Source organism: Petaurus breviceps, unplaced genomic scaffold (assembly GCF_028583685.1).
Source record: "Petaurus breviceps papuanus isolate PSGF00001 unplaced genomic scaffold, PetGlider_PUasm1.0 186, whole genome shotgun sequence".
Taxonomy (NCBI): Eukaryota; Metazoa; Chordata; class Mammalia; order Diprotodontia; family Petauridae; genus Petaurus; species Petaurus breviceps.
The window spans coordinates 20,117,645-20,144,206 of NW_027185798.1; the positions used below are offsets into that span (position 1 = coordinate 20,117,645).

At 44.8% G+C, this 26,562-nt stretch overlaps 1 protein-coding gene across 1 annotated transcript; it reads left to right on the forward strand.

The window, feature by feature from the left end:
- Window positions 1-6,610: 6,610 nt before the first annotated feature.
- On the forward strand, window positions 6,611-25,431 carry LOC138162048 (trafficking regulator of GLUT4 1). Its single transcript, XM_069089151.1, has 3 exons — window positions 6,611-6,994; window positions 23,462-23,594; window positions 25,337-25,431. Exons 1-3 carry the CDS (start codon window positions 6,611-6,613, stop codon window positions 25,429-25,431), a joined length of 612 nt encoding a protein of 203 aa, XP_068945252.1.
- Window positions 25,432-26,562: the final 1,131 nt, after the last annotated feature.

Genomic DNA, 26,562 nt, shown 5'->3' on the forward strand with positions numbered 1-26,562 from the left:
CCCCTCACAGGAGAGCCACACCTCTGAAGAGAGACACTCAGAAACAGCTCATCCCTCCTTCAAGATGCCCAGGAATAGGTAAGAACTGGGTCTTCTGGAGATAGCTCCAGACTGAGGTAGAGTTCTGAGCCTGCCATCATGGACCCGCCCAGCCTAGGAGCCCCAATAACTTCAAAAGCTGCCAGGATCTGGACCACTTCAGGCCACTTCTTCAAATCTGGTTCTCATAATTTCCCAACAAAACTCTTTCCCCAAGTGCCCTTGTTCCTGGAAGTATGGCTGCCACCATGACCTCATTCTGCTCTGTGGGGAAGCAGGAATCTGACTTGCATTTCCACTCTTCCTTTCCTTTTCCCTGATCTCATCTGCCACTTTCTAGTGTAGTAAGGGCCTGGCAAAGGGTAGAAAACCCACTCCCTTCAGTTCAAGGGTGAGGGCTAGAGGACAGCGAATGGAACCCATTCTTAGGGAAACACAGGGGCTGGGAAGAGCCATGGACAGGATTAAGCTATTAGGACAAGTAAGGGGAAAAGGAGATTGGTTAGGTTAGTCTAAAATTCTGAGTCTAGCCCAGGATCACAGAGCAGACCATCTAATACAATTTCCTCACTTTACAAATAAGGAAACAAATAAGTGTATATACCTAAAGGGCACTGTGAGGCAAGGCAAGTCCTTGATGTGAGGTAAGCCACAAAGTCCTGCAAGTAATCCCTATTTTGCAGCTCAACTCACTGATAAACAAGACTTTATTAAGTCCCAGACAGTGGGGATGAAGCCAACCAGGTATCTGGAGAAACTAGTGACTTGGTCAGGGTCACGCAGCTAGGGCATGAATTGGCCCATCTGACCCTTGCAGGTCCATGCCTTTTCCCCAACAAGATGCCAGTTCTCGGTGGATGTTTATTAAAGGACTCCAGAGTCAAAGAGAGCAGTCCATATTTGTCTGTCTCTCTCTATGGCTGTGTGGTAGGGGTGGACAGTGACAAGTGAGTGCCTGTCCCACAATCTGCCTTCTCTCACTCCTTTTCTCTGTCCAGCCACTCTTGTGCCTTGAGTTTCCATAAGGTCCACTAGGTGGGGCCCCGCACCGTACTCCCTCCCAGCTTCTGCCAGAAGGTCGGGAAGAGCCCAGGTTGGTCCTGTTTGTCTGTCTGCCTGTGGGGCCATGGAATTCCCACTTTGCCTTGCAACTTTCATGACACGTTCCACCCCAGGATGTGGCCATTTAGTTCTTTATTGTCATTGTTTGAGTTTGTTATTAATAATCCAAAAAAGCCCTTCTCTGTAAGCTCCTTCTGTTCTCCTGGACATCCCCTCCCGGATGCTTTCCTCCCCTGAGGAAGCTTTCCATCTTGACACATCGATTTTTCTATTTCTTTAGGAGCTGCATTACTGACCATGTACCTAGCCCACATGCCCCTGGGCTCCAGCAAGCGACTCTCTTAAGGGGTTTACATATTTATAAGTACATTAACATAGGCAAGGGTGACCAGAGCTGCAGGTTTGAAAAAACAAAACAACCAAACTATTTCTTAGGCAGGAAGAAACAGAAGCTTGGATGATAGGGTTGGGTGGGGGGAGACTCTACAGCAAGTAGGGGGCATCTTAGATTTAGAACTGGAAAACAAAGGACCTGAAGTGATCTCATATAAACTCCTCATTTTACAGATGAGGAAACTGAGGTCCAGGGTGGTTAAGTGACTTTCCCAAGAAGTAATCTTCCAAGGTAGTAATATCAGAGACCAGACTTGAATCCAAATTCTCTGACATGTCAGAGCTTTCCATGTGCAGGGGGAGCAGCTGCTTCCCAAACTACTCTCCAAATTAGGGAGTGGCGTGGAAGGGCAAAGGACACTCTTGTATTTGTCTCCTTTCCCTCTTCCTGTATTTCTTTTGTTCAGAATGAGCAAAGGAGAAAAAGCAAATAAGCTTTGGTGAAGAGTTGTTTGGGACTGAATCTGTGGCTTCTCAGGCTTCCCTTGCAAGGTTTCTTTGATTTCTACTGAGCAGAATTTCCCCCAGATTTCCAGACCCTGATCCCACCTAGCTGTGAGGTTCAGAGGAGCCAACAGCAACAGAGCCATCTGCTTCCAGAATCTGGGTTCCCAGGTATTAAGGATTCCATTTCGAGAAAGGGAATCTGCCCTCTTCCCACCTGGCAGGTGATCTATTAAAGGCTTCCAGACTGAGCAGTAAACAGCCTACTATTTCAGTGCTGACAGGCAGGGCTTGAGAGCAATACAGTCATATAACCAATAAAGCAAGGGTCTGGATGGGGGAATAGAAAACCCTGGGTGTTACAGGACTCCCTCCTTGCAGGTCATAAGCTAGGCAAAAAAGATTTCCAAGGAGGCTAAAAATGACAAACTTTAACACAGAGGCATCTGTACTAAAGGAATGGGCCACCTGCCTTCCTCTACCTCCAGTCCCAGAGTCCCAAATGTTCTAGTTCTCTAAAAAGATGCTAAGTAACCACTAACTAGAGATGAAAAGCATCTATCCTTCTGCCACAGAGAAGACACCTTTGGATCTGTGCTCTGCACTTCTCACTGCCTTCTGCTGCCTCATTATCCCATCCCAGCTGCTCATTCACCTCCCTTTGCCCAGAGGCACATTTTTAGATGCAGGTTCATGCTTATTCCAGCACCATTTCCTCCCTCCCTCTCCTTCTTTCTCTCTATTTTCCTTTCTTTTTCTCTCCCTCCCTTTTATTCCCTTCTTTTCTCCCTTATTCTCTTATTTTTCTTTCCTTTTTCCTTCCTTCTCTCCCTCCTTTCTTTCCTTTTTCCTTCCTTCCTTCCCTTCTTTCTTTTTCCTTCCTTTCTTCCTTCCTTTTTTCCTTCCTTCCTTCCTTTCCTTCTTGCTTTCTTCCCTTCTTTCTTTCTTTCCCTTTTCCTCTTTATTTAAAAAATGTATGAATAAATTTTGTTTTTTGACAAAAGAGATATTTTCCAACACCCAGACAGATCCTCTTTATTATTAATTTATTACATACTATTTATTATTATTATTATTAATAGCAAGCATTTATGTGGTACTATGTGGTACTTTTGAGGTAAGTGTTATTATTACCCTCATTTTATAGTTGAGGAAACTGAGGCAGACAGAGGTTATATGACTCTCCCAGGGTCACACAGCTAGAAGGTGTTTGAGGCTATACTTGAACTCAAGTCTTCTTGATTCCAGACCCAAGTACTCAAGCCACTGTTCCATTTAGCTTTCCATTTGTGCTTTACAAAGCACACTCTCCAGAATGTATCAAATATCCCTAATATACATGATATATAGAGAACCAATTTATACCCTTAGAGAGTTGTCTGGGGCAGTAAAAGGGTAAATTACTTGTCCAGGGTCATGCAGCTAGTCAGAGTCAGAACTTGAATCCAGCTCTTCCTGCATGAAGATAGTTCCCTCTATACCATGGCAAGCTGCCTTTCATATTAATCTTCTTATGTTTCTCTGAATTATTCATGTTTATGTTCTTATAACATTTTCTTTCCAATGGAGGTACTTTCTTTCATATTAGTTTCTGGCATAGGCTGGGCACTGATGCCTGGTTTTAACACACTTCAAGGCAGATTTAGTGAGTGATTGCTAGAATGAAGAGACCCCAGAGTAGCAAACTTATCTTGGGGTTTATTGAGTTCACTAGCTAGGGAGCCCCACGCACAGGAGTAGAGACTCCCCAAAGTGAATTAACGTGGGGCTCGTGCATGCTTAAACCACCAAGGAGGGGGAAGGCTTCAGGCAAAAGGAGATTGGGATGGCATGCTGCAGGCTGGTAAGATGAGATACTTTGACATGAATGACCGAGTTCTGAAATGGGAGAACCTTTGAACTCTCCCTGAACAGATATAATCACAGGTTGGCTAGGTGGTGCAGTGAACAGAGCACCGGACCTGGAGTCAGGAGAACCTGAGTTCAAATGTGGCCTCACACACTTAACACAAAAAACTAACCGTGTGACCTTGGGCAAGTCATTTAACCCTAATTGCCCTACCTTTCCCTCTCCAAAAAGCAAAAAAAAGAAAAAAAAGAAAAGAAAAAAAGGAAGAAAGAAAGAAAGAAAAGAAAACAACAAACAAACAGATATTATCACACAGGATGCTCTTGTGGAGGGGTCATTGGGGTGGGGAGCATGGCAAGGAGGTCCTTTAAATGGTGAGCAAATGCTCCACACAGGCATCCAGGTGGCACCATAGTGCACAGAGCCCTGGGCCTGGAGTCAGGAAGGTTCATCTTCCCGAGTTCAAATCTGACCTCCGACAGGTGTGTGGCCTTACTAGCTGTGTGGCCCTGGGCAAGTCATTTAACCCTGTTTACCTCAGTTTCCTCATCTGTAAAAATGAACTGGAGAAGGAAATAGTAAACTATTCCGGTATCTTTGCCAAAAAAAAAAACACCAAAAGGAGTTACAGACATGACTGAAAAACAACTGAACAACAGCAATGCTTAACACAAGATGGAAGGAATTGTGTTCAATTTGTGATCCACAAGTTCCTTTTTAAGCCCAATAAGTATGTAACGCTCTGTGATTTCCTGAGAAAGTTGCTTCCCTTCCTCAGGCCCCTGTGTCCTTTCTATAAAATAAGTAAGTTAGGGTGATCTCTGGGAACTTTCTAGCTCTTTCAGAAGTCTCTTGTTTTGTTTCTAATTTGGATTCTGAGCCTGGGTAATATAGGGTAACATCAACACTCAGAGCAATAACTAGAAATCCCTATATTCGAGACAAATTCACGTGGCAGGTCAAGAAGAACAGGGGCGAGCTGGTTACACAAGCACTCATGCCAATGCGCCATGAATGTAGCCCTAGGGAGATGGAGAAGAGTGTCCCCCAGAGTCCTGCCCGTGCCCCAGGGGGATCTGAGAAGAATATGGGGAGAAGAGCCCCACAGTAATGAAACCCCAATGATGGAGGCCTTGGAGCAATCGTCTGACAAAGGTCCTGAGGGCTGTGTGTGAGGTGAAGTGGGGAACCACTGCCATCATGAGAAGGAAGCCTGACCTAGACCTATGGCAGTGCCTTGGACTAAAGTCCTGGCTGTCCCTCACTAGTCATAGCTTTTTGGACACTGACTATAGTGACTGAGCCATAGCCTAAGAGAAGAAGGAGCCTCTCCTAGGCTTAGGGTCAATAGACCTTAGAGGTTTCCCTGATTTTACAGAAGGGAAAGCTGGGTGTAGAAAGTATTAGAATGAAGATTTGAACTCAGGGCTTGTCACTTCATGTTTGGCACTCTTTCTACTGTACCACAGAGCAGAAAGAAAATCTTCTGCTGAACTTCTCACATCTGCTTCTAGCAGCTCCCAAGATTGATGTCCCTTTGCCTGTCTGTTTTCTTATTTCCCATCAAAAGATTTCTTTTTAAATTCCTTTGAGTCCATGGGATAGGGGCTCCTTAAAGGATGTGTGCCACACATACACGCGCACACACACACACACACACACACACACCTGCTGTCTAAAGGACAGGATGAGTGATGTGTTTGGAAGCATTCTTGGTCAGCTCCATGTTCTGCATAGTCAGTGGATTTCAGACCAACTGCTGTTCGTTTTAATAATCAATAGTAAGAGAAATCGCAGGCCAGAGGTACCAGACCATTTATTCAGCTCAAACCCAGGAGCAAGACAGCTCCTCAGAATTCCATGGAAGGAGGGAGGCCCTCTCCCTAGGCAGGAGGAGGATGAATGGGCCGGCAGCATGCTTGCCATAGCGTTCAAGGATCACTGAGTTAGAACTTGATACACATGGCAGAGGAAAGACTCCGGTGTCTTCATTTCTTACTCTTCTTCTCCCCCCCCCCACCATGACTCCCACTCACACACATACACACACACACAGATGGAGGGGGTGAGGAAACACCATTGCCCCAGAAATAAAGCAGCAGAGATGGAGAGAAAGAGAGAGGGAAGCCGACTTGGGCTCAGGGAGGGGATTTCCCCAGTGAGGCAAGAGCGAGAGAGAGTTCTTGCCTGGGGTTGCTCCTTTGGGGAAAAGGGAATTGGAACGAGAAAATAAAGCCGTCAGAGGAGTAATGGGTGGGGGGAGTGGAGTGGAGAGGAGGTTGAAGGAGGAGGACAAGCAGAAGAGGGAATGCTGGCGAGGCTCTGCTTAGACACAGCCACCCACGCACCAGCTTCCTTTTGCTGCCTGCCTTCAAAGAGGGAGACACCACCGCAGGGAGAGCCCATTCCTGCCTGAGCTCCAGTGTCTTCTGCCTGTCTGTGCCTTCGGCGCTTGAACAGAGAAAGTGGCAAAGTTGGCTGCAAACTTGGTTTGCCCTGCCCGGACTGTTCCACTTGGCAGCAGCAGATTTCTATAGCCTAAGAGGCATTTGCTTCCAGCAAAGAGGAGGGTGAGAACGGTGAGCGACCTGGAAACAAAAAGATGGCTTTCTGAACCAGCTGCTTCCCCACCTTCATCCCTACCCAGCAGGCAGTGCCCTGGTACCTGGGCTGGGGTGATCTGCTCAGCCATCCCTCTGACAATTTCTCCACTGGTTAACCCAAGCCAGGGATGGCAATTTGACATTCCATCCAGGACCTCTCTAGTGCCTCGGTGCCATCTGCCTCACTCAGGAGCTGGCCCATCCAGGGAGCCAGGCAGCCATGGAAAACAATACAGAGACCCAGTTTCCAAAGACTTTGGAGCCCAGCATCGTCCTGCCCCTGGACTCACAGGAGACAGAGAAGCTCCTCACCAAGACCGAGGACAAAGATGACAAGGCTATGAAGGCATCCAAGTCCTTCTCGGGGGGCATGGAAATGGAGCAGAATGGTCACAGTCTACCATACAAATCGGTGTCTGAGGGGCACCTGGAGGCTGCCCCTCGCTCTCCTTCCAGGGTCAGCTCCCGGAGGGCATCCTCCATTGCTACCACCTCCAATGCCCAAGACCAGGAGATGCCAAAGGATTACCTCATCTTGGCCATCCTCACTTGTTTTTGCCCCGTATGGCCCCTGAATATAGTGCCACTGGTCTTTTCTATCATGGTAAGTGTTAACCTCCCACTTGGAATGTCCCAAACTTGCTCTTCTGATTCTACTGCCACTTTTTCTTTTGGAGACTTGTCAGAGGTGGATGAAAGACCTGGAGTGAGGGTACTGTAGAGGGAGGGGTACTGAATCTGGCAGACCTGGGTGTGAATATTGGCTCTGATGGTTATTGTCTGTGTGGTCCAGGAGTGGAAAAAACCCAAATCCTGGAGTCAGAGGAGCTGGGCTGAAGCCTCATGTCCATTGCTTACTACTTGAAAAACCTTGAGCATGGTACCTAACTTCCTTGAGTGTCAGATTTCTCAACTATAAAATGACAGGTTGGACCACATGGCCAAGGAAGTCCCTTCCAGATTTCTAGAGCTATGTGCTTAGCACCATGTCAGGCATATAGTAGGTGCTTAATAAATGCTCATACCTTCTTCTCCTGTAAGTCACTTAGCCTTCCTGGGCCTCAGTTTCCTATAAAATGGCAGAGCCTCTGACATCTCTCCCAGCCTTAGATTTTTGATCTTCAGTTTCCTCACCTGTAAAATATTTGCATCACTGACCTCATCTGGCTTTAGAAATCTTAAAGCATTAAACAGTGCAAAGCTGTGATTTCATGAGTCTAGCTTGATTTTCCAACAGGGTACAAGTGGGGTGATGTTTATGGCTACACTTAGATACAAGGTTCCTTAAACCCTGACTCAGGGTTGTGCCAAAAAAAATGGGAAAGGTACGTTATCTAGGGTCTACCAGTTGAGTTATGCTTGACACAGATGTGCTTGGTGCAAAAGCCAACTTTCCTTTGCCCATTTATTTTTGTTACTAATAAATCCAGCCTGGGTTTGCTTACTTTATTTGCCCTGTATATGTGCAAGGGTATAGGGAAAGGAGGAGGATATCAATAGAAAGTGAGGGAAGTCAACTTTAAATCACACTAGGCATGAGATCAGAGATATGGATGAAGGATGCCAATTGTTTTGAAAAATGCTTTTGCGGATGCTTTTTAGGCTTAGTCTCCTTGAGGCTACCCATTATAGTGCCTAGGTCTGGGAAACTTACTCTGCAGGTATTTTTGAGAGGGTTAGGATTAAAAATAAAGAAGAATTTGAGAGTATGGCCCCATTTGCAGAGGAGACCTAGGCTAGTAATTTGTGGCCCTCACCAAGACTGGGTTCCAACTAGTCATGAAAAAATCTCCCCATAGGTACAATGAGTTACTGGAGCACAGATTCACATAAACAACCCAGGCAGGGAAGAAGACTAGAAAATACATACCAGGGAGCAACCAGACCCCAGGGAATGGCATAGAATGACCTAATAGGCCTTTTCCATTTCTGGTTTCCAAGTGCATTCGTGGCAGCTTCCCAGCTAAGGATTGAGTTGCCTTCTGGTGCATTTCTCCCAGAGATCAGCACAAAGAGGTTGGTTTTTATTCCATTTCCCCAGGGAAGGGATTCCCCATAAAAAACCCTTTTGGTCACTGGTGGAATGCTCTGAATGTGACACTTTCTTATGACTCCCTGGTCCTAATCCATATCCACTTGGATGGAAGGAGGACACTAGTGCCTTATGTAAGGGTCATTTGATGAAGAAATAACCCCCAACTCAAATAAACAAGCTATGTGCTGAAAAGAGAATAAATGGAAGCTTGAAGAGAATCCCAAATCTCAGTGTTGGAAGAAATCATAAACATAGAGGTAGAAGGAACCTTGGAAGCCAGTTAGTCTAACCCTTCCCACTTTACAGGTGAGAAAACTGTGTCTCGAGGAGGCTGAGGTTATGTGGCCAAGCCAAGATCACATGAGCAGTAAGCATGAGAGATAGAATATGAAACCATGTAAAATTACTCCAGAGGTACTGTTTCCACTATCATGGACTGTCATCCCCCTCCCAAGTAGCCATCCTAGGTTGGATAGCCCTTGGAGACTTCGGGTAGAGTGTAGGCACTGATCTTGGAGTCAGGAGATGGGGATTTTAATCTTGGTTCTGCATCATTAACTGTGTGACCAGGGGCAAGTCACATGAGTTCTCTGAGCTTCTGTTTCTTCATTTGCAAAATTGGGATAGTATTTGGACTTTCTACTTAATAGAGTCATAGCACCATTGATTTAGAGCAAGAAAAGACTTTAGAGATAGTCTACTCTAACTTCCTCATTGAACAGATGAGGCAACTCAAACACAGGCAAAAGCCTTGCCTAAGATCATGCAGTGGTGCCAGTGTGAGGATTTGAACCAGATCTACTGACTTCAGGTCCACCATCTTTTCCATTGTGTCATGGTTGTTGTAAGGAATGGGTTTAGCTTTTCACCTGAAATTAGAAAAAATTAGTTCTCAGACTCATCTTTCACTTTCAAGGAGACAACCATTGAATTCAGAATTAGAGTTTTAGATGGGAGGAAAAAACAAACAACAGAGCAAGATTTCTTTGGACTGGTTCAGACAAAACCTGTGTTTCCCAGAGGAGCTGTCCATGGTGTGAATCTAGAAGAAACGTCTGTTGCCTCAAACATGTAAACCTTTTGAACAGAAAGGGAAAAGAAAAGAGCGGGGAAGCACTTATCAAGGAAAATATATCTCAAACAACTGACTCATTGGTCAGGTGGTGTGGGAGATGGAAGGTTGGGGGGTGGGAGCTGTCAGTTCTTTCTTCTGGGGTGTGGCAAGCAGCAGAATGGAGCTACTTTATTTAAAACGAAAGACATCCTTCTCCTTGAACTCTTTCCTCTCCCTTACTATATATCTAGAAACTCCTTTTCATTGCCCTCAATTCTCACCTCCTTTGGTCTGATTTCTAATGAAATGGTGTCCTTTCTCCTCAGCCCATACCTCTGAGGCAGATAAATAGTACAGTGGAGTATAGGAGTCAGAAATATCTTGACTTCAAATTCAGCCTCAGACACTTACTAGCTATGTGATCTGAGGCAAGTCACTTAGCATCTCATTGTCTTCATCTATAAAATGGGTATAAGAATAGCAACTACCTCTTAGGACTGGTATGAAGTCTAATGAGATAATACTTGTAAAGTGCTCTGTAACCCTAAAAGTGCTGTATAATGCTAGCTATTAGCTCTTATAATCCGGCCTCAACTTCATCACTCAAATGAAAGTTACCAATAATCTTTTCTCTGTCAAGTCAATGGCTTTTTCTCAGCCCTCACTTTCCTGTAACTCTTTAAAGCATTTGATGGAGGTGATCACCCTCTCCTCTTAGTTACTCTCTCCTCCCTGGGTTTTCACAGCACTGCTCTCTTGGTTCTTCTAACTGTCCAGACATTCCATTTTTTCCAGTATCCTTTGCTGGATCATTGGGTAGGTCTCGTTCTTCAAGAATCCTGGGCCTTCTTCTCTCTCTACAGCCTGTGTCTCAAAGCTCTGATCAGTTCCTATGAGTTCACTGATAATTTCTACTCATATGACTCCTAAATCTACATATTCATCTGTCATCCCTCCTTCATCTCCAATCTGACACTGGTAACTTCCTATGGGACATTTCAAAATGGATATCCCATAGGTCTGTCAAACTAAACATGTTCAAGACAGGACTCACTACCTTTCCCCATAAAACCCATTCTTCTTCCTAACATCCCAATTTCTGTGGATTATACCATCATCCCTCTAATCACCCATGTTCTCAATCTCACTGTCACCCTTAACTCTTCTCTCTTCCTCAAATCCCATATCTACTTAGTAGCCAAATCTTGATGACTGCATTTAGTCAATCTCTTTTGCATCTGTCCCCTTCTCTCTGCTCACACCATAAGCACCGTAGTTTAAGTAACCATCATCTCTCATTTGAACCACTGAAATGATCTTCTTTTTTAAGTTTATTATTTTTAGTTAACAACATTCAGTTGCACAAGTTTTTGAGTTCCAAATTTTCTCCCCCTCCTTTTCCTTCCCCCCCCCGATGGCATGTAATCTAATACAGGTCCTGCATATACTTTCACATTAAACATATTTTCACAATAGTCACATTGTAAAGATGAGTTATAGCCAATAGAATGAACCACAGGAAAGAATAAACACAAAAAAGAAAGAGAGAGCAAATAGTTTGCTTCACTCTGCATTCAGACTCTGTAATTCTTTCTCTGGATGTGAGTCTTTTGGAGTTGTCTTAGAACCTTGCCTTGCTGAGAAGAGTCAAGTTTAATCAAAGTTAGTCATCACAGATGTGATATGTCTGTAATTGTGTACAATGCTCTCCTGCTTCTGTTCCTGCAGTGATCTTCTAATTGGTCTCCTTACATCCAGTGTCTCTCCTGTCCAATCCATCATCCACACATTAAAATGCTTGATGTTCCTAAAGCACAGGTCTTACCATGTCATGCACCTATTTAAGAAACTCCAGCTGCTTTTCTCTGTTGTCTCTACTATAAAAGACAGACTCCTCTGTTTGCCATTTAAAGTCCTTCCCAATCTGCCTCCAATCTATCTTTCAAGCTTATTGAACATCATTGCTCTTAAATGCACTCTTATGTTCCAACCAAAGAGGCCTTTGTTGTTTCTCATGCGCACCATCCCTCATCTCCACGCCCTTGCCCAGGTCATTCCCCCATACCTAGAAAGCCATCCCTTCTTGCCTCTGCCTATCAGAATTCCTAGTTCTCTTCAAAGTCCAACACAAGTGTCACCTCCTATAGGAAGCTTTTCCAGGTCTCCCCTCCCCCAACAACTCCTCACTATTGGAATTTCCTTGAATCACTTTTTGCACGTGATGTGCCTCTCCCCGTGTTCCAGAATGTGGAGAACTGACTGTTTCATCTTGTATTCATATCCCCAGTACCTTGCCTGGGGCATAGCACAGAGGCCGTGCTTCATGAAGGGCTTGTTGGCTAATTAACTGATTGATGTTAAACTTACTTTATGAGCTTTCATCCAAGAATCAGCCTAGCTGAGTTCATAAAGGCTCATCACCAGAGCCTTCAGGCCGCTGCATGATTTTTGGAAAATTTACATAGCTTCTCATAAAGACAGTCTACTGAGCCTTGGCATCCAAAAGACTTGGGTTCGAATCCAGCTTCTGGTACTTACCTAGCTGAGTGTATGTGTACATAGACAAGACATTTCAACCTCTCTGAACCTTACTTTTTTTCATCTGTAAAATGGGAATAATAATATCCTAGTGCACGGAGGGTCTAAGTTATATAAGCAGTCACTCAGCAAGTATGTGTGAGAAGCAAGACTTGAATCTAGTTCTTCCTGGCTAAAAGGCCAGTTCTCTAGCCACTACACCACCCTGCTTCTTCTAATGATAACAATAGTTGACAGTTAAAGTCTGCAAAGTGATACACACATGAGCTCATTTCATCCTCCAAACAATCTTGAGAAGCAGGTGTTATTATTCTCCCCATTTCATAGATGAGGAAACTGAGGCCCAGAGAGTTTAAGTAATTTGCCAGTAGACACCTAAGGCAGAATTCCAACCCAGGTCTTTCTAACTCTGAGCCCAGCATTTTATCCAGTATACATGTTGTCCTTAAGGGTAGGAACCATTTAATTCTCGTCTTTGTATCTCCGATACCTAGCATAGTGTTTGGCACATGGTAAGTCTTTAATAAATGCCTATTGATTGACTAATTCTTTTGAGGCTCATTTTCATCACTCCATGTCTAATCCAGCCTCCTTGCTCCCTTACCCCATTAAATCCTAGTTCCTCCAGATGGCACCACTGATACATTTGGATTTTTCTGAATCAGGAGTTTTCTGATATAAGAGATTCAGGGATGGACAGGGAAAAGTGTCTCCTTTGTGGGCTGAGAAAGTCTGTTCATGGTTCCCTTCAAGTCTTTCCACTCCACACAGGCACCTGGCATCAAATGGCTGCAGCCATATTCCCAACTGTTCTGACCATGAGCCCTTTAACTAGCGGTGGGAGTGGAGGGGTTGGAAGGAACCCAAGAAAGGGAGAATGCCTACAACTCCAAGTGGAAAATGCTTGAACACTCAGATGACTATATGGATCTTATTGGTGTGGGTATTTCATCATTGATATAGATTGTCCCCCATCCATTGCTAGCGAACAGGATTTGAAAGCAGATCTTTTGGATGCCAGTTTTAGCACTATATCCCCTACAACTAAAGGTAAATACAGTGAAGACCAAGATAGTTGGTGGGGAAAGTCCAGATGGTAGGGGACTTGGTCTCATCTCTCCCACCATTAAGAGGACAGGTATAGATTCAGGAGACAGAGAAAGGATCTAAACCTAGATCCTCTGACTCCAGGTACAGGGCCTTTCCATTGTATGACTGTGCTTGGCACATAGTCGGCATTTAACAAATGCTTATAGATTGATTGTTTGCATTAGATAACTTGGGCTCAAATCCTTATGCTGATACTTACTACCTGTGAGGAGCACAGGGCAAGCTCTCTGGGATCAGTTTCCTCATCTATAAAATGAGGCATTTGGACTCAGGAGTTGGTGGGGTCTCTTTCGGTTCTAAAAGAATTCTCCCATACTATAAAGCCTCCAAAAAGATGGGTGATGGTGCAAGGGTTGGGGGAGCCCACTCCCTGGGTTGAGGGACTTCATATCATTAGAGGCAGAAAATAATTCAAGGAATTTATGATGAGGGATGGCAGGTTGACTTTGAGGGAGAGTATCTGGGGAGAGTTTAAGTAAGCTCCATTTACCTCTACAAAAGCCACACATCTGTCAGCTCTTTCAAAGCTGCCTGTTCCCCTGGGGTTCCACAATACATGCACATACTCTAAGAGGAGGTTATTTTGGTTGTCAAGAAGGTGAGAGAATTCCTAGAAAGGTCATGTGAAGGAGGGAGGAGAGGAGGCTACAGAATCAGGGAGGAGAGGCCAGAATTAGTGAGCAAGGTGGTCATGCCAGCTCAAGCCAACTCTAGATTCCTCCCTCCCCCCCACCTGCTATAAGTCCCTCAATCAACAAGTGTCATGTGCCCATCACTGTGCTGGGTGCTGGACATATAAAGAGAAAAAAAAATAATTCTTGTCCTCAAGAACTGATATTCCATGAGAGAGAAGAAGCATAGAATGTTATAGGAGAGTAGTCAGGGAGTGCAATGGACAGAATGCTAGCCTTGAAGTCAGGAAGGCCTGAGTCAGACACTTAATAGCTGAGTGAGCCTGGACAGGTCCTTTAACTGCTTCCAGTCTCAGTTTACTCATCTGTAAAATGGAGATAAGAATAACACTTATAGAATAGGGTTTTTGTGAGGATGAAATGAGATCATTTTTGCTTAGCGCTCTATATAAATGCTAGCCATTATTAGGAGCACATCATAGCAAAGCCAGAGGGACCCTAGGAATCTCCCATTTTCTTGAAGAGGGAGCCAAGGTTCTTCAGAGCAGAGGCCCATTGGCTTCTCCATGACAGGGCTTGAAATGATGAGCTGGAGAGCTGGTTACTGTTACTTTTGGAAGCTCCAGACCCAGTTTTCGACAGGCAAAGGGACCCCTGCAAGTTTCATTGCATCTCCTTCTCCAGTCCAGATGGTTCCTTGACAACAGGAGAAAGCCAAAAGTACCGCAGAGGTGCGGCCTGGGTGGCTGCGCTCCAAGTGGGAATAATACCAAAACCCAGACCATGCTTGGCTGGCAACACCCCTGGGTAAAAAAGCATTCTTTAACTGCCTGCCTCATGCTCGACTGGCAGCTCCCTAGTGATTCTGTAACAAGTTGGTAGAGGGGCAGGGGGAGGAAGGGAAGCCAACAAAGAATGGGGAGAACAGGTGTCTGGGTCAACAAGTGGGACCCCAAGGGCTGTAGTGGTCAATGAAAGGCAGGGGAGAGAAACAGCCTCCTCTCATCAGAGCAGGCTGGGGAGCTATGGAAAGAGAAGTAGGGGACACCAGCTAGCTGGAGTCAGACACCTGTGCCCCAAACCTAGTTCTGCTGCTTACTGAGGCCATGGACAAATCATTAAACTTCCTGGGATCTCTGTTTCCTCCTTTGTAAAATGAAAGATTTGGACTCAGTGACTTCTAAGGTCTCCTCCACCTCCAAGTAACCACCACCACCACAATAATAACCACCAAGTAAAGTGCTTTAAGATTTATAAAATGCTTTACCTACATTATTCTATTTGATCCTCAAACTCTGATAATGGATATTATCCAGAATTTACAGCTGAATAAATTGAGACTGAGAAAGGTTAAATGACTTATGCAGCCTGCAAGTGTTTGAAGCTATTTTGAACTCATGTTATCCTGACTCCAAGTCCAACACACTCACATCTAGTCTTAGAAGTGAATACAATGGGGCAGCTAGGTGGCTCAGGAAATAGAGCCCTGGAGTCAGGAGGACCTGAGTTCAAATTCGGCTCAGATGCTTAACACTTACTAGCCATGTGACCTTGGGAAAGTCACTTAACCCTAATTGCCCTGCCCTACCCCCTCCAAAAAGCAAAAAAAAAAAAAAAAAAAAAAAAGCGAATGCAATGGAAAACAAGACATCTGGTGTGGAAAGCCCAAATGCTATGACCCTACCTTGCATTCTTCCTGCCAAATAAGAGAATAAGGACAAACTCATAGACCTCTTGGGCTAAAAAAGCTTACCAGATGTTATTTGGAATGCTTTTCAGGTAAGATTGTCTCCTATCAAACCAATTGGTCAATAAACAGTTTGTAAGAACCTATTACTTGCCAGGCGCTCTCCTAGGTGCTAGGGGCCCAAAGACAAAGATGAAATAGACCCAGCCCTAAAGTGGTTTACATGAATATATAAAGGCATTTACAAAATAAAAGCAAGGCTGGGGGTGGGGGGGAGCATAGCAGCTGGGGGACCATCTACTAGGAAACACAAGCTGAACTTTGAAGGAAGTTGAGAATTCTAAGAGGCAGAGGTGAGGAGGGAGTGATAGTATGTGCAAAGGAATGAAGTTGAAAAATGGAGTCTGGATTATGGGTAACAGCAAGAAAGGCAGTGCAGCCTGTGACTTACGGGTGCTTGTCCTCTCAACCAGTCTGGAAGGAAGGGTGATTGATGCTAAACCTCTCTCCTAATCTCTAAAACGCTTCCCACTGATTTCCCTAAATCCCCTAGGGAAGCATGGAAGGTCACCTCTTCTGAGTCTGTCCCCTAGAGAAGTGTATCATCAGTGAAGGGCTGAGGGCTGCCAGGACAATCTGAGGCTAGTTTTGTGGCCAGATAAGCCTTTACATCAAAATTAAGGGGAAGGAGTGCATCACTTACACTATCAGCATTTTCCCTGTATAAAGTAACACCCTATCTATCCATTCTCATTTGCTCTTCAGGAGCAGGGCAGAGATTATAATCAGTCTCACAGTAATAGGACCATGGATTTAGAGCTGGAAGGGACTTTAGACACTATTCATCATTCACTACCTTATTTTCCAGATGAGAAAACTGAGACCACGGAGGCTGGGACTTATGGAAGTTCACACAGTACATGACAGAGGTGGGCTTTTCCTTCCATGTCACTGATGAGTAGAAACTAGGTCTCATGTCCAGTGCTCACTGATTTATGCTGCTAATGCACAAAGCATTGGCCAGGACTCAGGGAGAAACAAAGTTTAGATGAGAGAGAGTCCTACTCTTCCCAGACACCAACTCTAGCAATAAGTCAGAGGCACTAAAGTTGAAGGACAATTCACAGCTTGGTCAACATGCGGAACCTTCTGAGAGAAGTCTGGAAGAGACAGGGCCTGGGTCACTCAGCACATTCAGGCATTCACCAGGCTTTCCTCTGAATGCCTAAAGCTGTAGGGACCACCTTTGCAGCTTATTTCATATTCACATCACCCTCTGTGTCCTTCCACAAGGTTCCTGATATCCTTTCACCAAATGAGTATGAAGAAAGTAGCCTGTTGTTCCCTACACCATGGCTCTCACACTTCAACTTTTATTGTCTCCTAAGACCTGAGTTTGAATCCCCGCTCCTGGACCTTCTTTCTCTCTAGGTTTCTAGGATGGTTGGGAATTAGCTAAGGATTTACACACACAGGGTAGAGAGAATAAGACAGACTATAAGAACACTGTTCAGTCCCTTGATCTTCAGGATGATGGTACAAAGTCTCAAGGAGGCAAGTCTCAGAATGAAAGGTTGGGCTTTTCCCTTTCTCTCTCAAATCAATCAGTCAATCACCAATCGACAAACATTTATTAGACACCTATTCTGGGGCAAGGATTGGCAATACAAAGACATGGAACAATCCCCACCCTTGAGGGGCTTATATTCTAGGTGGGGGTGGGGAGGAGGGAACAAATGTGCACACAGTACAGTGGGGGCAGTGTTGAACTCAGAGACATGGGACCTGAATTCAAATCTGGGCTCTAGTACCTCGGTGATATTGTGCTAGTCCTCAGACTTAACTTCTCTGGGCCTCAGTTTCCTAAATATAAAATGAATAGGTTGGGCTAGATGACTTTTAAGGTTCAGTTCAGTTCTAGATCTGCAGCTTGAATCCTGGCTCTGACTTTAGCTGTGTTGTGACCTTCCCCAAGTCATTTTCCCTCCTTTTCCTTCAGTTTCCTTATCTGTAAAAGGAGAAGGTTGGGCTCAATAGACTTGGAAGACCCTTGTAGCTTTAGATCTATGATGCTGTAAGTAGATACAAGGTACAAACACAGGAAACATTAGGTAATTTGGAGGGGAGGAGTTATCATGGGGGGAGGGATGGAAATAATCTGAGAAAGCTCTGGAGGAGACTGCATTGACAAGGCATTGGGGAGGCAATGCAAAGACCACTGGATTTGAAGGCAAAGGTTCAAGTCCCAGTTCAGCCACATACTTTGTGCACTTGGGCAAATGATAGAACCTCTTTGGGTTCGAATCCTACTATGTAAAATGAGAGGGTTAGAGGCAATGACCCCTAAGGCCCCGCCCACCAGCTCTAAATCTGCTCCTTTGAAGTTTAGGAAGGGACCCCCTGAAAAGGCACTGCCTGCCCCAGGCAGAGGCCCCTCCCAGGGTCTCAGCATTCCCAATCAGTTTTCTAATTGGGAAAAAGTGACCTAGACTAGCTAGTGATAATAACTAACATTTATATAGTGCCACTCTCTATGTACCAAGCTCTGTGCCAAGGGCTTTACATTATTATCTCTTTTGATCCTCACAATAACCCTGGGAGATAGGTGCTGCTATTATTCTCATTTTACACATGAGGAAACTGAGGCAAACAGAGGTTAAGTGATTTGCCTGGGGTTATACAACTAGTAAGTGTCTGAGTCTGGATTTGAACTCAGGTCTTCTTGACTCCGGACTTAGAGCTTATTCCATTGTGCCACCTCGCTGCCATCTAGAGAAAGTTCTGAGGGAAATGGATGATACAAATAAGACTGATTTCCAGTGGTCCCAGTCTTCCAAACCATGCAAGTTAGAGGCTAGGATGGTGTCAACTGTGCCAGAAAAGCCCTCTGAGGGCTCACACCAGGGGCACAGAACTGGGCTTATCCGAGGACAGGAATGGTCTCATCCCTTAGTGATTGGGAAGAGGGCATTGCTCAATCCTGTGGTGCTAGAACAGGAAAACTACTCCAGCTTTAACCAGGATAAGGCAAGTAGAATGTAACCCCAGAGTACTGAAATTTAAAGGACCACTGATTTCAAGGCTACTCTTTCAGAGGGTGGAAACAACTCAAGTTAGCACCCAGTCATCAAGAATATTTAGTTAAAATAGGAAGTTCTCAAAGGATGCTTCCTCACCATCCCCTCTCCACCCTCTGCCAGACTGGCTCTATCCTTCTCCCTTTGCTGGTAGTGGCCTCCTCAGCAGTAACCTTGTGTTGTCCCAGGGCTTCTATTTCTCTTCCACAAAGTGGTGTCCCAAGGTCTGAGGTCCCTCCTTACCCCAACTCAACTGACTTTGTCTTAAAAAGTTGATCTGAGAGCACCATTTGTGATGCTTCCATTTTTGTGATGCTTGTCCTTGGTCCCAGAATTGCTAGAGTGATCTGTGTTGAATTTATATGCACCAGATCCAATCTGGGGGGCTGCCTCCCAAATCATAACACTTTGGTCCATTTTGCTTCCACTAATGTTGCCTCTTGAAAGTCTTAGGTTAGACATGACCATACATCTAGGTCTTAACAATTGTTGCTAAAGAATTTTCAGCTTCTCTAAGCACTCAAGGTAATAATGCATCTCAGGTACAATCTCTTCCCTTCATACCCATGGAAAACTCTGAAGCTCATAAACAATGAAGACAGTCCTCCCCATCTCCAATGAATCCCACTTTGCCCTGAGGGCTCCCACCCCAGTCCACCTTGCGGTTTGAACTTTCCTCTCAAGGGATGTTAACTTGGGTAGAATCAGTGCCTGCCATTCTGCTGAGTTCCACTTTCACCTCTGAGGATGTTCTCATGCTCAAATTGGGGCTGCAGAGCATGAGCCCCCAAGTCCTCTCAGAAAGGTTGTTCGTGGGCATGTCCACACCCTCCACAGGAAGATATAAAAACCCAAACCAAGGCTCATCCCAGCTAAGCTCAAAAAGTGATCAGATCCCAATACTTGTCATCTACAGGTCACAGATTTAGAGCTGGAAGGGACTTTAGCCACCATATCATTCCATTTCCTCAGATTGTCCCCCCTCCCCCAAGACTGGGTTTCCCAATCTCACCAAGGCTAGAAGTACATGGGCTATCCATGCCCAATCCGATCACTAATAGGCATGGGAGCTTTGGCCTGCTCTGTTTCCTACCTGGGTCTGCCATCCACAGGCAACTTGGTGGTCCCATCCTCCCAAGGGCTCCCCACAATGACACCACCCTTCATATGGACACCCAATCAGTACAGCCCACTGCAGTTCAAAACATTTGAACTCAAGAGATCTTCTAGCCTCAGTCTTCCTAGTAGCAGGATATATTATATGTGTGCCCCATCATATCTAGCCCCAACCCTCCCATTTTACAGATGAGACTCAGAGAGGAGAAAGGATTTGCCCATGGATATACAGGTAATAACATGGGCAGGATTTGAACCTGAGGCCCTGACTCCAAATCCAGTCTTTTCACAACTGCCACATTGGCTTCATGACTCCACTAAATAATATGGATCATGGGCTCATATGTTTGTTTATTTTTTTAATATTCATTTATTTTTAGCATCATTTTTCACATTCTAATAGTATTTTATTTTTTCTCAATTACATGTTGAGACAACTTTTTTAGCATTCATTTTTACACGATTTTTATTCTAAATTTTTCTCCCTTCCTCTCCTCCCCTCTTCCTAAAATGGTAGGTAACTTGATATAGGTTATACATATGCCATCATGTAAAACATATTTCCCACATTAGTCACAATTGTGAAAGAAGAAACAGATTAAAAGGGGAAAAAATGAAAAAAAAATAATGTAAGTGAAAAAAAATATGCTTTCATCTGTATTCAGAGTCCATCAGTTCTTTATGTGGATGTGGATAGCATTTTCCTCTGTGGGTCCTTTGTACTTGTCTTACATCATTGTGTTGCTGAGAAAAGTTGAGTCATTCATAGTTGCAACACAATGTTGCTGATACTGTGTACAATGTTTTCCTTGTTCTGTTCATTTCACTTTGCATCGGTTCATATAAATCTTCCCAGTTTTTTTCTGAAATTTGCCTGTTTATCATTCCTTATTGCATAATAGTATTTCATTACATTCATCTGCCATAGCTTGTTTATCCATTCCCCAATTGATGAGCATCCCGTCAATTTCCAATATGTTGCCACCATGAAAAAGGCTTCTATACATATTTTTGCACATGTAAATCCTTTTCCCTTTTTATGCTTAGCATTTATTTTTTTTAAAATTAGTTCCTGGGGCAGCTAGATGGAGCAGTGAGTAAAGCACCAGCCCTGGAGTCAGGAGGACCCATGTTCGGTTCAGGTCTCAGACACTTAACACCCACACACAAAAAAACTAGCCGTGTAACCTTGGGCAAGTTACTTAACCCTAATTGCCCTCCAAAAAGGCAAAAAATAAAAATAAAAAAACAAATTAGTTCCAAATTCTCTTCTTCCCTCTAGTTCCTCTCCCACCCATTTAGAAAGCAAACAATATATCAGTTTTACCTATGAAATCATGCAAAATATTTCTATGTTAGATTATCTCATAAATTTAGGAGTGAAAAGGACTGGAGGGATTATCTAGTCCAAACATTTCATTTCATAGATGAAAAAAATGAGGTGCAAGTACGTAGGCGAATCCTCTAAGATCACATGGACAGGAAGCCTCAGAGACAAGATTTGAGCCCTGGGGCCCAGAGATCATGTTTCCTCTATACCTGTACCTTTCCTGTGTCTTTTGGCCTCATTTGTTGAAGGAATGTCAAAGTTACTATGATTGGTCACCAAATCAGGACCTTACATTTGATGACAATGATCACATTACTTACAAAGAGTCTGGCCAGCTGTAGCTGGGCCAACTCACCAGGGTGAGCTGGAAAGGTTGCTGTCATCAATTCTGTGTACAGGTGGAGAAGACAGGCATTTACTTCAGTGCCAGCCTAGGCTTCCAAGCCAACAAAGGGACCTCACATGCTCTAGACAACACTGTACTAAGCATTAAACAGTGGCCATCGAGGGCCCTCCTTCAGCAGAAACCCCATCTCTTGTTATCAGGAGATATTCCCTCAGCTGACCCTAAAGCTGTGCTCACAACAGACAAGGATTATTAATGACACTAAGGTTCACCCCATATTATTGTTGAATAAGCATCGATGAAGCACTGTTGGGCAGGTAGGTTGCACAGTGGGTAGAGTGCTGAGCATAGAGTCAGGAAGACTCATTTTCCTGAGTTCAAATCTGGCCTCAGACACTGACTAGCCACGTGATCCTTGGTGAGTCACTTAACCCTTTCTGCCTCAGTTTCCTCATCTATAAGAATGGGCTGGAGAAGGAAATGGAAAATAATTCCAGTATTTTTGCTAAGAAAACTCCAAATGGGGTCACAAAGGGTCAGACACAACTGAAAAATGACTGAACTGGCCTGAAGCACTACGTGCAAGGCACTGTACTCAGGCTGGACAAAAGATGACAAGGCATGCTAGACAATACTATGCTAAGAAATATCTGTGATCGCCATGTTTGCAGAGAGCTTTCTTCCCATTGTAGGGTCTGCCATTTGCTACCTTGGGCAAATTCCTTCACTTCCCTGGGACTCAGTTTCCTCTGCTATAAACCTAGTTGTTTGGTGGTCTCTGAGTTCCCTTCCTGCTCTAGCTGGATGAGCCTAGGACCATGAACCAAATTTCCTTTGATCTTTACTACAAGCTGGCAAGATGGATTATGTAGATAGAGTGGAAAGAGGATTGGCTCCGGACCTGGGTTCAAATCCTACTTCTGACTCTTCCTGCCTGTGTGTGATGTCTTTGAACCCAACTGAACCTCAGTTTTCTCCTTTGTAAAAGAAAGGAGTTGGACTACATATGACCTAGGGTCTCTTCCAGCTTGAAGAGCCTAAAATTCTTCTTATAGATGAGATTTTATAGAGGTTTGGGGACTTGTATGTGGTGTCACCCCAGAAACCAAAGCCAGGTGTCTCTGCCCAACAGGTGCAGAGCTTTGCCCACCACAGCATCCTGACTGCACCCCTCCCTCACTGAGGCAGCGCAGACTCTTCAAGTGATTTTGGGGGATGAAAGAGGACCTCAGCATTCCCAGGGATTTGGAAGGGCTCCATTGTAAGGATAGAGCTCTGGGCCTGCAGTCAGGAAGACCTGAGTTTAAAATCTGGTCTCAGATACTTCCTAGCTGTGTGACTCTGGGCAAGTCACTGAGTCACTCTCTGCCTCAGGTTCCTCAACTGTAAAATGGGAATAATAACAATGCCTACTTCTCAGGGTTGTTGTGACAATCAAGTGAGACAATATTTATAAAGCATTTAGCCCAGAGCCTGGCACATAGTAGGCACTTACTAAGTGCTCATTTTCTTCCTTCATAGAGGAAATCCCAGAACATTGCTCTCCTTACTAACCTCTCTTAGGATCCATAAGATCATAGATCTGGAGCTGGAAGGGGCCCTTTGGGGTCATTGAGTCCAACCCCCTCATTTTACAAATGAGGAAGATGCATTTGAGAGATGGAAAATGATTCATCCAAGGTCATGCAAGTAGTAAATGGTTGGATCCTCTCCCTTTACAGAGGCTGCATGGAGTACTAGACTCAATCAAGAAAATCTGGGTTCAAACCCAACTATAGGAATTTACTAGCTATGTGACCCTAAGCAAGTCACTTCTGTGCCTCAGTTTCCCCACTTTAAAATCAGAGGGTTAGACTCAGTGGCCTCTGAGGTCCCTCCCAATTCTCTATGACCCTATGAAAAAAAAGGCACTTACCCAAGGTCACACATGTAGTCAAGAGGAAGGGCTGGGAGCTGAATGAGGGCCCTCAGATCCCAGAGCTCAGCCCTAAGTGTTGTTTCCAGGTTTCGATACCATAGCTCTCCCTACTCCAGGAGCATGAGAGAGCAGTACTGGTTAGAGCTGAGGCTGTCTCTGGGGTTGCCCAAGTCATGACTGTCTTGCTCAGCTGATGACCTGCTTTTCTCTGCCTTTCCTCCTTACCAGTCAAGAGGCAGCGTACAGCAGGGAGACCTGGATGGGGCCAGGAGGCTGGGCCGCCTGGCAAGGCTACTCAGCATTGTCTGCATTGTTCTGGGAATCCTCATCATCATCATCTATGTGTCTGTCAACTTCACAGGTAAGCCTCTTGAGAGCTGGTGGAAGTCCTCCACCCAGCCTTGCAGACACCCTAGCTCAGAGCAGCAGAGAGGAAAGAGGGAGGTGGTCCAGCCTTCATGTGCAGACATCTGACCCTCAGAAGACAGTGCGCAAGTAAGGGTGGGGACCTTGGGTGAGCCACACACTCAGGAACTTCCTGCTTCCCTCTGGTGCATCTCTAAAATGTTCAGGGTGGCCCTGTATACGAGTAACAGCAGGGTCTTCACCTACTCAACTAGCTAGCTATGTGACCCTGGGCACATCATCGACCCTCTCTGAAGCTCAGGTTCCTCATCGGAGGATAAAATAGGGAGAATAATAGCGCCTGCATCACAGGCGGAGAGGTTTAACAAGATAACGTATTAAAGTGCCTTATCAATGCAATAATGAAACTAGTGATCGACTGTTATTATCCTGGATTTGGTGGGCTGGGTTTTTTCCCCCTAAAAAATCAGACCTGTGATTTCATTGGTGTTGGGGCCTTCCAATGAAGAAATTTCCACAAATGCAAATGAATGCCTCTTCTGCAATTGCTGTCTCAGAGAGTTGTCTGAGGTGCTGAGAGGTTTTGGTGCGGTTCCCTGGGTCCCACAGCCAGTATTGATGAGTGAGACTTGAATCCAGGTCAATCAATCAATGAATATTTATTAAGCACCTACTATGTGCCAGGCCCTCTGCTAAAAGCTGAGGATACCCTGCCCCCAGGGAGCTTACAATCTAATGGGGGAAATAACATGTAAACATATACAAAATCTCAAGCTCTATGTAGGATAAATAAAGGATAATTAACAGAGGGAAAACACTAAAATTACGAGGCTGGGGAAAGTGGAATTTTAATTGGGCCTAAAGCCAGCTGTCCATCTCCTCTCCAATAGCTTTCTAAACTAAAATATCCCTCCCTGGCCACCACTTCCCTACACATAAACTTAGTACAGTGCTCAACACACCATAGGAGTTTAATAAATGCTTTTTCATCCATCCATCCATCCATCCATTCACACATACATCCATCATGCCAATTTCCAAGGGACTTTTTTCAAATATAGGATTTTATGTGCTGAGAAACACTGCTATACCATGTGACCTTGTCCAAGTCATTTCTCTTAAGATCCTCACTTGCCTTATTTGTGAGCTGGAGGGGGTTGGAGTAGATGCCTTGAGAGGACCCTTCAACTCTAGGATTCTAAGATACTGTGACTTCTAAATTTTCTTCCAGCTCCAAATCCTATGGTCCCAAAATATTTCACTGTTTTCTTTCCTTATCTGTAAAATGGGAATAATGCCTACCTCACACAGTTGTCATAAGCATCAAAGCACAGTTTGAGAACTCGAAAGTCCACCATATGTAAAGGAATCCCACGCAGAACAGAAGCAATGGAAAGAGGCCTGGCTTTGGACTCAGAAACCCCTGGGCTTGAATTCGGCCCTCTGACACCAGTAAATCAGTTAACTTTCTTTTCTGAGTCTCAGTTTCTTCATCTATAAAATGGGGGTGATAAGATGTCCCTTCCTCACAGGATTGTGAATACCAAATGAAAAAACTGTAATGCCACCCCATTTGCAAATCTTAAAGTGATGTGAAAATGTCCATTGTTATAATTGCATGGGGCATGTGCAGAAAGCATCAAGGGGCCTTGAATGTAGAGGGGCTGGCAGCATTTGTGAATTCAGGGAGTTGGAACAGTTGCTGTCGAGTAGCTCATTTCCTTCCTGTGGCGCCAGGAGGCACCGACATCAATCTCTTCCTGACAGGGGAATGGAAGCCCAGAGACTCCAGGGCTCCAAGGGCAGAGCCAAAGGCCCAGCTGGCCTCCTGATGCCTCTAATGCATTCCCTCTCTCCATCCCTACCCCCCTTCTCTGCACTGCTACCACATAAATAGCCACTCTCTTGGTCACTCCTCTTAAGATGGTGGGGAGAGGAATTGTTAATATCCCCATTTCATGGATGAGACAACTGAGGATGGGAGGACTTGCCCAGAGCCACACTCTTTCCATTAGATTATATTTCTTACTAGATTGAATGTTTCAATGAGCTGATGGATCTCTTCTCTGTCAGGGCCCCCAACTCCATCATTCTTCTTTGCTGCCTAAAAGGTGGCCACCCTTTCATAAGCCAATAGGACAATGACTATCATCAGGTCTGCAACAGGGGCCCTTGAGAAGCAGCTTAATTGGGTTGCAGTGGAAAACACTGGATTGGTAGACAGAGGACCTAGGTTCAAATTCCACCACTGACATATTGGATGTCTGTTGCTGGGCAGGTCTCTAGATTTCAGTACTCTGGACAGTTCTCCAAGATGATAACTTATAAAAGAAGGTCACCATACTGTACTGGCAAAGGGAGTTCCCTCCCCAAGGAGGTCCCAGTACTAATGAAATCCCAAGTACATTTCCTGTCACTAGGGATCCTAAAAGGCTGAGGTGAGGTGGGAGAACTTTCCGGACAAGGGAGACCTTTTTTGCAAAGGTGTAGAGGAGAGAAGTTGAATGTTATGTACATGGGACAGTTAGTAGGCTAGCTTTCCTGGAAAGGAGAGTGTATGGAGGGTGAATGATACGAAATGAGACAAGAAATGGAGGTGAGAGGGCTTTAAACACCTGCCTGAGGATTCTGTATTTTATTCTTTTTTTTTGGAGGGGGGAAGGCAGGGCAATTGAGGGTTGTGACTTGCCAAAAGTCACACAGCTGGTAAGTGTTAAGTTTCTGAGGCTGCATTTGAACTCAGGTCTTCCTGACTCCAGGGCTGGTGCTCTATTCACTGTGCCACCTAGCCACTCCTCTGTATTTTATTCTAGAGGAAAGTGGGAGCCACTGAAGTTTTTGAGGGACTGTGGGGAAAGAGAAGTGCTGGTTTTTAGGAATGTCACTTAGGCAGCTCTAACAGAGGATGGCTTTACAGATGGCCCTCTCTGGGCCTCTGTAAAATGTGGGCTGAGATGATCTCT

Bases quoted from the DNA above. Each gene is read 5' to 3' on its own strand.
- LOC138162048 (XM_069089151.1), top strand. From the start codon at position 6,611: ATGGAAAACAATACAGAGACCCAGTTTCCAAAGACTTTGGAGCCCAGC. The intron at 6,995-23,461 runs GTAAGTGTTAAC...CCTCCTTACCAG, and splicing joins CACTGGTCTTTTCTATCATG to TCAAGAGGCAGCGTACAGCA. The intron at 23,595-25,336 runs GTAAGCCTCTTG...CTGTGGCGCCAG, and splicing joins TGTGTCTGTCAACTTCACAG to GAGGCACCGACATCAATCTC.